Source organism: Aythya fuligula, chromosome 21 (genome assembly GCF_009819795.1).
Source record: "Aythya fuligula isolate bAytFul2 chromosome 21, bAytFul2.pri, whole genome shotgun sequence".
NCBI classification, from domain to species: Eukaryota; Metazoa; Chordata; class Aves; order Anseriformes; family Anatidae; genus Aythya; species Aythya fuligula.
The window spans coordinates 2,416,438-2,431,102 of record NC_045579.1 but is presented as its reverse complement, the minus strand read 5'-3'; the positions used below and the strand labels follow the sequence as shown (position 1 = coordinate 2,431,102).

At 53.1% G+C, this 14,665-nt stretch overlaps 1 protein-coding gene across 2 annotated transcripts in view; it reads left to right on the top strand.

Moving 5' to 3' along the window:
- KAZN (kazrin, periplakin interacting protein) overlaps positions 1 to 14,665 on the top strand; it is a 181,325-nt gene that overhangs the window by 157,067 nt on the left and 9,593 nt on the right. Inside the window, exons 1-2 of one of the 2 annotated variants that reach the window (XM_032201448.1) lie at positions 9,498 to 9,555; positions 14,228 to 14,419. In XM_032201448.1, coding sequence (XP_032057339.1) covers positions 9,531 to 9,555; positions 14,228 to 14,419 — 217 coding nt within the window. In that variant the 5' untranslated portion in view covers positions 9,498 to 9,530. Of the gene's footprint in view, positions 1 to 9,497; positions 9,556 to 14,227; positions 14,420 to 14,665 lie in introns of those variants that run through there. The other variant, XM_032201447.1, reaches the window with a different exon arrangement.

The following is a 14,665-nucleotide window of genomic DNA, read 5'->3' as shown; positions in this document are numbered from 1 at the left end:
GGAGCCGTGCAGGTTGGTGCCTGCTCGCTTGGCCCCAAAACCAAGCCTCCCTGCCCCGCTTCTGCACCTGCAGTGGACAGCGATGGGGTGAGGATGTGTTTAAGTGGCTAACGATGCTGATAAAGCTGGGATTGACGAAGGCGGCTAAATTCAAAGGGGTTTAGGCACCTAACCAGCTTAGGGGCTTCTGGAAATCCCGCTGAGCTCTTCAGTATCTGCTGGAGATGTCCCCTGAGGTGAGCGGTCCCAGTGCCGGGCACATCTCCTGGCACCCCTCCTGCACGGCTGTGGGGTTTGCATGGGTGCAAACGGGGAAATAAATCCTCCTTCCTCCTCCCTCTAGGAGCCCCAGGGTGCCCGTAAGGAAAAATGACTTTTTTTTTTTTTTTTTTTTTTTTTTTCCCACTCTTGGCATAGTTCTTTTCCATAATGCTCAGGTATTCGCAATCCCCTACAGCACCTCCCTTCCTCGTGCCTTTTGGCTGGAGTGGCGGCAAAGAAAACCTGCCAGGGAGCAGGAAAAAAATAGAAATAAGAATCAAATACAACACTTAGGGGGGAAAAAATAAGGTCTTTTAAGCATGCTGTGCACCTTGGCAGGTCCTCTCCTTGCATGTCCCTCCCCACGTGTATTCAGAGCCTCCTCAGCTGGCAGCTTAGGCGTGCAGCTCCATTTTGCCTGGTTTCTGGGGACCCAGTCCCCAAATCCTCCCCTGGGTCCCACGCTGAGCTCTCCAGCCCCCTCTGGGATTTTTTTGGTTCTCTGTGTGCAGGAACGAGCCTCTCACACGCAGCCCAGCTTCGCCCGGCTCACACCGAGACGCACAGCCTGCGGGGTTTGTCTCACGGCGGAGAAAACACTGCTCTCTGCTGCGCTTGGCAAAGAGAGGAGCGAGGCAGAGGCACAGATTGTGTTTGCTGCTGGCGGCGCAGTTGCCAGAGGAGGCACAAAGCATTGCACACAGCGAGGGAAACTCGCTGCGAGGCGTTTCAAAGAGGTCGTGGTGTTCCTCAGACGGGTTTTGGTGTGATCCTGGTTTGGGGCAGCCGATGGTGCTTCAATGAAGTGAACTAAACTCGGCCAAGCTGGGGTTGGATCCCCTCGATCCAACCAGCAGGGGTTTGGGCAGCCAAGGGGATGCTGAGCGGGTGGGTTTTGAGGCTGTGCATGCACCACTGGGGCTCCTGCACCTTTTTGGGGCTTGGTGCTGCGAGAATGTGGAATGCCTTTTGTTCTGTGGGTACCAAGGTCTCCGTCCTTGCAGGGTTTCGGCTGAGGAGGAGCAATTCTGGCTCGCTAAGGGGGTGTTGTGTGGTGGAGGTGGTGCTCAATAATCCCTGTGCTCAATCAGCTCTGGCAAACGCTTCCCTTTTTTTTACGAACGCTTACTCTTTCCCCCCCCTTTTCCCTGCGTCGTGTGTTAAATGAAACCACGGTTTTAATTTCAAATAACTTTAATTAAGGCTTCCCCGTGTATAAAGCCTCCACGGTCACTGCTTGACCCTGCTGCCATGGGTCAAGCCCATGCTTTTCCTTTGGCCCCACACCGCTGCTTCCAAACAGGCACTGGTTATTTGGTTTAGAAATCAAAACACTCAATAATTAAATAAATAAAACTTGGGTATCTAAAATATAGGTTTTTAATTCACATTTGCATGGAAACAGACCCCGTGGTTCACCAGGGCTGTTGGGAACATTGAGGACCTCTGCCGTGGCACCGTTACGCAGCTGCCTTTAACCAGAATATAGAAAAAAGTGTTTTGGGTGTTTAATTGAGAGTTTTACGGACACGTGGCTGCAGATCCTGCTACAAAGCCCTTGAATGGATGTAAAATCTAGTGATATCTGGGCGCAGGTGCTTAAAAAGGTAACGAAACGGGGCACAGGGAGGAACACGAGGTGTCTGTGTGTGACCCCTTGGTGGCACGGGAGCGGGTGAGTTTGGGACCGTGGGTGCCAGAGCCCTTTGTTTGGGGGAGAAAATGCAGATTTCTGTGCAACACAACCACCGGGGGGCTTTCGAGTGACTTCTTTTTGGAAAACTTGTTGTTTTTGTTCTCTTTTAATTCGTAAGCTCAGTGCAGAGCTCACCAAGGGTCTGCTCTGAGCTCGCTGAGCTGCTTGGACTGGAGGCACTGGGCAGGCTGGCTTGTTAAGGAGGCTCCTTGGTGACTCCTTGCTCCTCTTTTTTTCCCCAATAAAAGCGAACCAAGGGCTGCAGGCAGCCCCCGCTATCAGTGCCTTGAGGGATTTGATTATTGTCAGGGATCCACCCGGGCTCATCACTTGTCTTTGCACTTTCTATCTGAATAGCATTAACTCTAATGGAGCGATGCTATTTTTAAAATTCCGTCTAAAATTGCCACTCTGACACAGAAGCAGGCACCGTTTGTGTTGTGTTTCCCTCCTCCCTCGCCTGCAGAAATCGCACCCGGAATTTCGAGACAGATTTTGGAGGTTAAAACTTCCCCGGCGAAGCCCAGATTGTTTCCTTCTCAGTTGTCATTTCGGGACGGTTTTGTTTTCCTTTCAGATGGCATCAAATATTTGTAATCCCGCAGGGACTGCGGCGCGAGGGTGAATCTAACTCCCCAAAAAATAATAAAAATGAATAACTGTAAAAGGGCTTTTTTAGCATTTCGGAGCAGCGTGGCTCCCTTGCAGAGCCCCAGTGCCCGTCGCATCGATGTGCTTATAAAGAAATAATAAATGAGCCCGATCCTGCCCGCGCCGAGTCGGATGCATTGCATTCTCCCGTCTGTTGATTTTTCCTCCCAAATCCCCACGTTGTGTTGGCTGTTTCTGTTGTTCTTGGCCTCGTCTCCCCGGTACAACAATATTGGTGCTGGGGAGGTGCCCGGGAGCAGGCTGCCGAGGGCGATGCGAAGGCAGGTGCACGAGGTGAAGCTTTCTGCAAGGAAATAGCAGGAAAATTTTTATTTTTATTTGTATTTTCTTTGCTTGAGTAATGCATCGGGAACGCAGGCTTCAATTATTATCCTTGGTCATGTTTGAGTTGATACGAGTGCGTCTTGAGTGCTTTTTGGGCTCCTTTCTCCTAGGGCTGCTCATCGCTGGCCTCGGTTTCCAACCCTAGCTGGTCAAAAATGGTTTGGGAAGAGGGGAGGTGAAGCCAGGAGCCAAAATCCCGATGCTTTGCTTCGAGTGGGAGCATGGAGAACTCTCTTCAGTACTGACAAGTGTGAAACTTTGAGCCGAAAGCAGGGCTTTTCAGGGGTTGACTTCAAATTGAAGCTCGGGAGGGGATAAAAGAAGACCCCAAACCCAACCAGCACCAGAGGGTTGTGCTGCAGTGACACAAGCTGGCAGCTCCTCTTGCAGCACATCCTGTCCCAGGAACCTTCTCGCTGTTTCTCCTTCTCCCTTGTGTGCTCTCACCAGCGGTGCTGCTCGGCTGTGCCAGTGAGGGCAGGATTTACGCGTGCCCCGTGGCGATGATTGCTCCATCCCATGCAAAGGGATGTTAAACAGGGGGTAAGCCAGCATTATCCAGCCATATGGGGTCCAGAATTGAGGGAAATGTTGCATTTCCCTGCAGTTTTGTGTCCTCGCCTGAGTTAGGCTGCAGAAGGAGGTGCAGCACTGGAGCTCTGCAAACCGTGATAAAACACCTCACATCACAGTTTCCTTCAGAAATCGTTGTGATTTTGCCTCATTTAGTTGGGATATATATTTTTTAATATTTTATTTTCTCTGCTTAGCTGTGTTTCTGTGCTTCCTTGCACGCTCTCCTTCTCCAGGATGCAATTTTCACCACCATGCTCTGAGGCTGAGCTCTGGTTTTTGTGTGTCTTCTGTGGCTTCTGCTGCTCCTTTTTCATTTTATTTTATTTTATTTTATTTTATTTTATTTTATTTTATTTTATTTTATTTTATTTTATTTTATTTTATTTTATTTTATTTTATTTTATTTTATTTTATTTCGGATTTTCCGAGCCCTGCCCTGGCCTGGTGCGAAGCTCTGATAAGTTTGGCGGAGCTGCTGCCTGCCAGCTCCGAGCAGCGCGACATGAGCACCGATTAATAAAAGCCTGTCACTTTTATTAACTTGACAATCTTGCAATTTACTTAATTCCAGGCAGGCACCAACTGCAGCGCTCAGAGCTTTAAGTGGCTTTTTTTTTCTATCTAGGTGCAGACATACGCACCAGCTGGGCACACCCCCAGCACCTCCCTCGCTGTCTTTTCTGAAATAGCCTCGATTTTGGGGAGCTGTCGGGGTTTGGCTCCCCATTTGCAGCCGGCTACTCCCAATTTGGGGTCACTTTGGTCTTTTCCCAGCACACGGGGTGTTGTGGTTTCATTGCAGTCGGATGCGGTGTAAAAGATTGAGCGAATTTGCCAAGGTTTGGGGATAGGGGACTGAGAGGGGCTGCCAGCCGGACCTGGGCACGGGAAGGGGCTTTTTGTGCAGATCTGTGCTCGTTTCTTGTGATTCCGTGATTTGCAGGGAGAACACGAAGGTAGCAGAGCGGGGAGCTTTGTTTGAGCCCAGTACTTTGCAGTTCTTGTAGTGCTCTGTCCCTATGGAAGATGCAGGGGTGGCCGCTTGGCACCTAGGGGGAATCGTTCAGATTTTGGAGGAAGGGCAGGCGAAAGCACCCCAAGTGCCCCAGATTCAGTTCCAGGTGCAGGTTCGGGGATAACAAGCAGGAAAACCACCAGAGATGCCCGAATGGGTTGAGCACCCCTCCTTCCCTCACCCCTCGGGTGCTGGGAAAGTCTTTCAGCTTCAATTTTTCAGGCAAATGGGGAAAAAGTTTATAGAAACGGGGCTCTTTAGGGGTTTTATCATGGTGCTTTTGAGAATGAAGTCTTCAGGGCTGGACCGGGAGGGGTGTCCATGAAGTGCACTTGGAAGGTTCCCAGATGTTTGTGCCTGACGCTGTCTCCGCCTTTAAGCATGAAGACTTCCAGCTAACGCAACATTATCTTCATCAAGAAGGGTTAAAAATAAACCTTCAAAAGCATCCAGAGGAGAGCCAGGCTGTTACGTTGACGTTGGCCCTGGAAGCATTGTGCTGTGTGGTGCTTTTGCCTTGGCTTTTCCTCGCTGCTCCGTCGTTCAGCTCTTTTCGGAGCCGTGGTGCCAGGTGCTGTGCTCTCCGTGCTGCAGTGCAGTCGTTTTTCTCTCTTCTGTGTTGTCCTCAAAGAATTGTTCTGCCCCCAGCCTGGCGGTCAGGGCCGGTACTAAATGGATGGGAGCTTTTCCTTGAAGGTTAACTCCCCGCCTTGCAGGGCGGTGGGCGAGGAAGGGAGATGTTTCCTGTCCCTCCACGACATCCTCCTGGGCTTCGGCCCCGACCTGGTGACGTGGTGAGGTGCTTCTCAAAGAGCAGTTTGGCCCGAGCAATGCGGTGGCACTCAGGGTAACCTTGGGCAAACTGTGGCCAAATTGCCCCCGGCTCTCAGCATCGCTGTTGGGGTGGTGCTGGTCCTGCTCAGCTGTATGAAACTCCAAGTTTGGCACCTTCCATGGCCATGAAATGGGTAGGAAAGGGAGTGCTGCCAATCCTCTGGGATTTCCCCTTTGGGGTGGAAGGACTGGGATGGAAAAAGCAGCACCAGCATCGCCAGCTCGGTGCGCCCTGGCTCCATCACCGCCCAGGGTGCAGGATGCAGCCCCTCGGTCCCCTGCGTCTCTCGCAGGTGCTTTTGTGGCCGTGCTGCTCAACGCAGTGGCTTTGCCAAAGCTGTTTGCCCGAGCCATTAACTCTTGCTTTTAATTATTCAGGTCGCCCCTTGGAAATTTAGTTTTTCAGTGGAGCTAAGAGGCTTTGCAGGGGAGGCTCCAGCCACAGCGGTTCCTCCCCGGAGGAGCCCTGTCTGCGTGCTGCCAGCTAATTGCTTTTCTTCGTTAACCTGTGTCTTCCTCCAGCTGATGAATTGCCTTTGATTGATTTGTAAATATTCCGTGGGTAAGGAACGGGACGAGTGCCTGCTGCACTTGGGTGCTACAGGTCTGCCCTCTGCCAAGGCGTTTTGTTTTATTCTGTCCCAGAGAGGAGAATTTTCCTTGAACTTCGGATTAATTTACCTCTTTTAAGGTTAGTTTGGGGATTTTGTTACAGACGTACAGACTGCACGGCTCCTTGCTTGCGAGCTGCACATGCGAATCTACATTTGCATCCTGTGTTGTTCCTACAAAGCGTCGAAATGGTTCACAGGTGCGTGGCTCCCAGTTAAACACTGCCCTAAGCCAACCCGGGCTGGAGTTGCCGCTGGTTTTGTGCCTCGCAGCCCTGCTGGGGGCAGGGGACGGTGCTGGCCTGATGCCCACATCCAGCTCCGCACCCGACCACTGTGCCTCACCCCAAATCGTAGGGGCTGGTGGTGTAGGGGCTGAAGCCGAAGGGTTGCTTTGAAAAATACAAACAATTTTTAAAAAGGCAGCAACATCTGGGGCGTAAAGACAGCGCCCGAAGTCGAGGTAGGCAGTTGAGGTCGTGCTGCCTCCCTTCAGCGCTATTAAAATCGCACATGCGACCGAGGATGCAAATCAGCCAGGTGATTTTGGGAACAGGAGCACGTTTTTTGCATACCTGGACATTATTAACCTCTCGGGGTGGGTGTCCCCATCTGCTAGTCCCCAGCGTGCGGCCGGTCCCCTGCCCTGTGCCGTAGGGGCCGCTGGCCGTGCACGGGCAGCAGTGTGCCCGTCTGAGAGATGGGCGAGGAGCTCCCAAACTCCAGCAGATACTCCCAGGAGCTGGGGAGCTGCCGTGTGGCAGCACCTCGATGTACAGGAACTTAATTACGCTCTGCTAATTAGCGGCAGCCCGTCGAGCGTGCTGCTGCAGCCGCCGGAGCGGACGCTTTATCGCGGCTTTGCAGGAGCCGTGCGATTTCGTTGTCATCACGTATGGAAATGTATGCGCTGCAGCACGGCGCAGGGCAAGGTTTGATGAATAATGGAAAGCCCAGAATAACGCTGAATCTATGTTAAGTGTGCTTCCCCCCCCCACAGCATTTATTTTTAAAAGGAAAATAACAAATCCGAGGGCTTCAGGGCTGCCGGAGAACCCGCATTTCGCTCCCTGCAGCTGGCGCAAAGTTTGTTGCAAAGCTGGGATGAACTTTTTGCCAGTCTGGAGGCCACATTTTGGTAAGAATCTCCATTGAAGCAAATACTGAAAACTCGATAGAGTTGCCCCAAAGTGAGTGCCAAGCACAAACGCAGCATGCTGATGCAGCACGGTGTGTCCCTGTGGGGCGGTGACGTCCTGCCCACATCCACGGCTCAAAAAACATGCAAGATAAATTCCCAAGAATGCATCATTTTTATTTTTCCCCCCTGCTTACTGTCTGATTGCTAATTAGGATGGATAATTTCTGTTTTCTTTTTTTTTTTTTAACCAAATCCCGTCTATTTTGATCTGCATCATTTTATTTTTGCGGGCCATTATCTCGCTCTCATTACAGCGTTTTAGCATCTGAATGAAAACATCCTAAGGACGCCAGAAGTCGTTAGGCATAAAATTCTGTGACAGCGACCATCATTCTGATGATAAAAAAAAAAAGGAAAAACAAAAAGAAAAAAGTGTGATGAGTTGAGGAAATCAAACTTTGAGGCACCAAATCAGAGCATCCTTGGGAGTCAGCACCCATTTGTCCTCCCTGGATGATGTTATTTTTAAGAAGGGGAAAATGAACGTTTATTGATTATCGAGGTCTTGGCTAAAAGCTGGCAGGGAAAAAAAAAAAAAAAAAAGAGAAAGCTGCTCTGTTTTGCAACGTCTCCTCGATGCATTTTTTTATGACGGCGTAATCCAATGGGAAGAGAAACCGAAACCGGAGCTGGGCTTTCCCGTGCCAGCCCTACCTAGATCCACATGCTGAGCCTGGGTTTCATTATCCGCCAGCTGCTGTCGGGTGTTTCGGTGAGATCAGCGCTTTTTGGGGTGCCGGTGCTGGCCTTGAAGCACTTTGTGACCCCAGCTTGTTGCCCCTGCTTCTGTTGGAGGTGTTTTTCTGGGGGGTAAAGAGGGAGATTTGGCTTAGCCTTGAAGGAATTGGGAGATGTGGTGGTGGTCTCCCAAGGGTGGCTTGCTCCTGCACCCCGGCATGGCTCGAACACTGGTGGACCTCCAACTGGGAAAGCTGGGGGCAGGGGGCACGTGGAGGCTGGAGGCTCCTGGAGGTTGGAGGCTGGAGGCACGGGGCTCGTGGAGGTCGCACAGGGCACGCGGCGATTTTTCCCCGCTGGACACGGGGAGAAAGAGCCCGGCCCCTCGCCTGGAATCTGCGGGAAGTGACTCAATGGACAAAAATCCAGCCTCCGGCTGCTGCTTCCTCCCCTCCCGCAGCAGCTGCCCGGGGAGACGGGGATGCAGCGAAGGCAGCAGCACCCCGCAGCCACGCAGGGGGGATCTCTGCAGAAACTCTTCACTCGGCGAGGTTTGGCTTTGGGTTTCCCATCGCCTTGCCAGCTGCAAGGGTCGTGGCAGGGCAAGGAGGGAATGCCCACAGGGTGGCCGCGTGCAGGGGATGCCATCCAGCGTGCTGCAGCCCCTGCACCGTGTTCCTGGGCTGAGCTTAGATTTGAAGCAGCCTCTCCGAGAGAAATTGAGCCCAAGCTGCCAGCTTGTGCCTGGTTTCGTGACATTTTCCACTGGTGGCATCGCTCGAAGCACTGCGGGTGAGGAACGGGGCTTGGCCGAGCCCGAACCTTCCTCCTGGCTTACTCACGGGCTCCCTGGGTGTGGAGCACCCGCTCCTGGGTGCTCGGGGACTCGGGACACACCCTGGCCTGGGGACATCCCCCTGCACCTTGCTCCATCCCCTGTCACCTGCCGGCAGCGCCCGCTTGTCCTCGCACTGCTGGCTTCACACGGCATCAAATGGCCGGGGAAATGCAGCCCCCGGGGGGGGGTCCCGGCTGCCTTTCACCCCCATGGTCCGGGTGTTTTTTGTCCGACCACTCGCACCCATCACGAGGCTGCCCCTCGGGGTTGTGCCTCGGTTTCCCCGCAGCCAGGTTTCTTTTGCAGCCTTTGTGCAATTTTTTGGCAGAGCCAAGGGAAGGGCGCCGCGTGCGGCAGCGCTGTCCCCAAAACATTCCCAGCCTGCAGCGAGGAACCGGGCACCGGGAGCACCCCGGGGTGCCTCTACCTGCCCCGCATCCCTCCGGGAACGTGGGCGAGCAGAGGGAGAAGCTCCACTTTGAGGGTGCATGAAGGACACGGGGTCACGGCGGGGTGGCACGGGGTGTGGAGGCGAGGAAGGCGCTGCCTCCACGTGCCTCAGTTTCCCCAGGCCGGCCGGCTGCGGGGATTGTTTCCGCCGCCTTTCGGTTCCTGGCGGTTCACTCCCGGGCCAGGCCACTCCTCCGGCGTGACATCAGGGCCGGGAGCCGCGGCGGGGAGGCGGTGGCGGCGGCGGTGGCGACGGGGCAGCGGGCGCCATGAAGTCGGAGCAGGAGGAGAGGGCAGCGGCGGTGGCCCCCGGCGCATCTCCACGGCCACGGCGAGGGACGGCGGCAGCGGGCGGCGGGGACGCGCGGGGCAGGATGCGTCCCGGCCTGGCCCCCGTGGGTAAGGGGGCAGGAGGGAGGAGCTCCAACTTACTTTTAACTTCATTTTTTTTTTATAATTTTTTTTTCAAAAATATGTTTTGTTCTTCATTTTTTTCCACGGGCGGAAGGAACAAAAAGCCGCCCGCATGCACGCCCTGCGGGGCGCGCGGACGCTTACAGGGTGTCACCGCGGTGCCACCGAGGTCACGGCCCCGCTGCCCCCAAACCCCCCCGCCTTCCCCTCCCAGCCCTGTGTGTGTCAGGATTTCAGCTCGTCCCGAGGCGCTCAGCCTCCTGCTCCCCCTGACAAATGTATTTTGGGGAGGTTTAGGGGTACCTGGTAACTCCGTGGGTAGGTTCTCCCCCAATTTACTGCCCGTTGGGATGCACCGAGAGGGGGAACGCTGCCGGTCCCCGTGGTGCTTGGAGGGTTTGGGGTGAACCTGGCTCAGGTACCCAAAAATGCAGCTCCAAAGCAGAGCTGCTCAGCTCTCCGGACTGGTGGGGTGCTCGGCTGGGGCTTAAATCCTAATTTTTTGTCTAATATTGCTCTTCAGCCTGTGATCCCTGTGTCCTAGGAAACAGATGTGTGTGTCTGTATGGAGAGATGTTTTTATAAGTTTATTATATACACACACAAATATAAAACCCCTGGGCCGGGGCTGTGCGGGTGGCAGGAGGGGCTGAGTTTCACCCCGTGCCCTCTGTGGGCATGGACCTGAGGGTGAAAAATGGTGAAAATGGCAAAAATGGTAAAAAAGCAGCTCCCGCTCGAGGTAGGAACCGCGCCACCGTAAACCCCGCTGCAAGAAAGCCGATAGCAGTCCTTTTTAATAGATGCCCTCTGATGGCAAAGGCGTGCGTGTAGCGATGGTGTCGGCTGAGTTACATGGGGAAAAAAATCTTTTAAGTGGATGTTCTGAAATTGGTGCCTGGTACGGGGCCAGGAAAAGGTTCCCTGGCCTGGGGATCCGCTCCAGAGCAGCCAGAGATGGGATTTGCAGGAGCTGGAGGGGAAAGCTCAGCTCCGAATGCTGTGCGGAGGTATTCGCTGCAGATGCTTCGAAAAATTAGAAAAAGTAATAATAATTCAAGGAAAAAAAAATATCTATTATTTACATTGTCTGTTAACGCTAATCAGTGCTCAAAGCATAAAGGATGTAGGATCCGGCAGTGTCATGGAAGTTTAATGCTATCAACTAAAATATAATTAACAGGCAATTATTTCGGTGTGAATGGTAGTTTTCATCAATTAGGCTGGGAAATGTCTAAATTGCATTAATTTCACAAGCTGCCCGTTTGTGGCAGCTCTGAAAGCGGCGGGGCTGGAGGAAGGGAGCTCCCGCCGGTTACTGCAGCGCCCCGTTAGGAGGCAGGGCACAAAACCACCCCAAAAAAAATTAAAAAAAAGGCTGAAAGCAAAAGAAGGAGAAGGCAAAAAATGAGAAAAAAGGCAGAGGAAAGTGCGTTGCGGCAGCTTTTTGCATGAGGTGTTTTGCAAGGGGTGGGATTTGTGCCTGGGGGCTGCCGCCACCCCAAATCCACCTTGCAGATGCTGTGGGGACGCGAGCGTCGCTGCAAGCCCCACCACCAAAACCCAAGCACCTTTGGGTTGAATATGAGCGGGTTTGGGTTAAAAGAGCAATACAAGCAAGCACGGCTTTGCACTAGCAGCGGCGGGGCTGGGGCTGGAGCTGTGGATTTTATTTTTTTAGGTCATTTTTGCACAATTCCAGAATCCCCCCAGGGCTGCAGGGGTGTAGGGGCTGAGTCGAGGTTCCCAATAATTATTGGCCTTATTTTCCCTGTTATTGGGATTTCCCAAGGAGGTCGCTCAGCTGGGAAGCGGCACCTTTTGGGGCCCGTGGTGTTGCTTTAGGTGCTGAGGCCTCGAGGTCCTGCTTTGTCCTCTCCTAACCCCGAGCTGCAGCATCCCTCACATCCAGTCACTCTCTTAGTGCACTCTATATTTTTTTCCTTAAGCATTTTCCTAAGGAGACTTGATGAGAGGAGGGCATGCCCACGTTCCCTACATGAAATTCCAGCTTCTTTCCCCCCAAAAAAACCTTTAAAAACCTTTCTGGGATCAGCGTGGCGGGTTATTGCCTTTAAACCCGCCTCTGGCTTCAGCAGCAGAGGCATCCCCCAGAGGCAGGGAGGAGGACAAAACTTCTCCAGGGGTTGGAGCAGCTCCTGGCGTGCCTGGTGCTGTTTGAGCAGAGCGAGATGTTGGGATTTTTCCCCTCAAACCTTGGATTTTTGGGCTGTGCTTCTCCCTGTGGATATATATTAGTAATACAGAGCCGGTGTCTGTCGTGAAACGTCCTCACCGCAGTTCAGGCTCGTTCCCTCAAACCAATCCAAGCTCTGTAGAAAAATCAGCTCTTTAACAGTAAAATATATATTTTTAAAGTCTTAAAAAAGTTAGAAAATCGATAAAATAGCTTCCAAATAAAAACAAAAAGCAAGGGAAGTTACGCGGCGTACACGAGAGCAGCTCGGTGAAGCCCACGTGTGCTCCACGGGTTCGGTCTCGTGCATTTGTTGCACTCGTTGGCCCTGCAGCTGGTTGTGGGTCTGAACTTGAATTTCTGCAAAAGTTTTCACCTCTGTCTGTGGGGCTGTGGTTGTGTGAGGATGTCCTGGGCACCAAAGCAACCCGAGTTGGGAATTACGGCGCGGGGGGGACCCAAGGTGGCCGCGGTGCGCTCCCTGCCCTGCCCTGCGCGCCCTGCTCTGCGGTTAATCATTTGCCAGGGAACTGCCAACCGTGGCTCCCAGGACAAGAAAAAAAGCCAAACCGAAGGTGAAAATGAATCAGGGGAGGGAAAAAAGGAATTAAAGGCGATTGGTGGGTTTGTGGGGTTGCCTGAGCGAGCCTCGTGCCCAGGGCGGCAAGGCTGCAGGGTTGGTTGTGCAAGCAAAATGGGACTTTGGAGGGATTTTGGGGAGGCGAGCGACTTGCTGCAGATCCTCACCAGCACCCACGTGCATCCTGCTCCTGTGTCCTGTCCCCTCCGTGCCTGTCCTCGCCCGCCGACGTGCAACGAAGGCGCTCGGTGGCACGGGCTCAGAAACACACCCCTGGAGCACACCCTGCGCGCCCCCAGTCCGGGCCCTGCCCCTCGCGTTTTCCCCGGTTTCCTGCACGCCGGAGGCCAAAACTCAGGATTTCTCCGGCCCCCTGGGAAACGGGAACATGGGCAGAGCTGAGCCAAGCTCCTCGGACGCGTATTTATTCAAGCTTTTTGCAAGGATTTCAAGAAAGCACTTTGGACTTTAATGAAATCCCCAGCCCGGAGCTCGAATGTTCCTCGTTAGTGACTTTATTGCTAAATAATTTACAGAACGAGGCCTTGCCAGTTTTCATAAGGGAAGCATTTCAAGTATGCAAACCAGATTTTATGCCTTTCCAGAGCAGCTGCTGGCTCGGGCACCGAAGGGACCCGGGCACCACATCGGGGTGCAGCAGTCCCAGGGGCTCGCCCCAGCCCTGGCCCTGGGCAATTTGGGTTTTTCCTCCAGTTTTTCCTCCACCTTTCAGGAGGGTGGGAAGCAGCCACACAGGTAGGGGTCACTTAGTGCATTTCTGCTAGAAATAAACTAAAAAAATAATAATAATAATAATAAAATAAATAGATTTTGTGCCAGAGTGGCTGAGAGGTGGCATGGACAGGACCGAAACACAGCTGAGTGCAGAGAGAACATCAATTTATTTTTTTTAGATTGATACAAGTTTTTATATTTATATATATATAATATTTATACTCTAATTCTTTTTTTCCCCAGGACCTGTAACATGCATGCTGGGGTTTCTTTTTAGCACAGGCTTTGGGTTTCAGGCTGCTGCCATGGTCTGGGGAGCCACGGTGCAGTTATTCAGAAGCACCGACCCCAAGCACGCTAACAGGCAGAAATGGCCATTTACGCTATTGCTGGTAGTTGGTTCACCCAGGGGAGTTTTTTTTTGCTTATGTGGAGGGACAAATCAAGTTAATTTTCTTTTTCAAAGAAGGTGGTGGAGCAACAGGATGAGGAAAAGCACAGGCAGGCTGCTCGTGTGCTCGAAGCGAATGGGTTTGGATGGCAACGTCTGGCTCCAGTGGGCCAGGGAGAGGATGGGAAGGGGAAAAGGGGGCTGCGGGTACAGCATGGAGGTGAGAGAAAAGCACCTGAATGCGGGCTGGGACGTGCCGAGGTGCTCACAAGAGCAGCTGCTTTGCTGGGTGTAAATCTGGGGAGCATCGCGTGGAAGCAGCGCCTTCACCTACCCAGCCCCAGAGCAGGTGTTGGGTTTTCCTAAATGCATCCCGAGCACAGGGCAATGCTGCAGAGCTCCTTGGCCACCCAAGCACCTGTCCCTGTGAGACAACAGCTCCAGTGGCTCCTGCTCCTGTGCTCTGAACATTTTGGTGCACCTCGGGAATTACCTGGATTTCAGGTTTTTCAGGCGGTTTGGATGGGGAAAAACTTCTCGATTTTTCTTACTATTTATTGTTGGTTGGACGGTTGGACTGATGATCTCGGAGGTCTTTTCCAACCTAAATCATCCTCTGACCTCTTGTTAATTAACTTATTTCCCACTCTGTGCTGCTGTTTATTGCTGTGTAGTGTGACTTGTTGCTGCTACCCATGACTGGGTCCTGAGCGGGCGGCGCTGACGTGCCGGCGTTGTTTTCCCTCTCCCCCAGCGCTGCTGCGAGAAGAGGTGGCCCAGCTGCAGGAGGAGGTCCACCTGCTCCGGCAAATGAAGGAGATGCTGTCGAAAGACCTGGAGGAGACGCACGGCACCAAGTCCCCCGAGGTGCTCTCGGCCACCGAGCTCAAGGTGCAGCTGGCACAGAAGGAGCAGGAGCTGGCGCGCGCCAAGGAGGCTCTGCAGGGTAAGGGCTGCCCCAACGGGGCTTTTTTCCAGATGTCTTGGAAACCCAGAGCATCACCACGAGTTAGTTAATGAGGAAAGGAGAAGGCATCCCTCGTGTTTGGGTGAGGTGGTGCAAGGGGGGGTGTTGGATACAAGGGGTGCTCCCTGAGCATCCTCGCGCTGCCCCACCGGCGAGGGCAGCGGGTTGGGGAATAGGGAGCACGCAGTGCTCGTGGCATTGCAAAGCTCTGCTGCTAAATCGAGA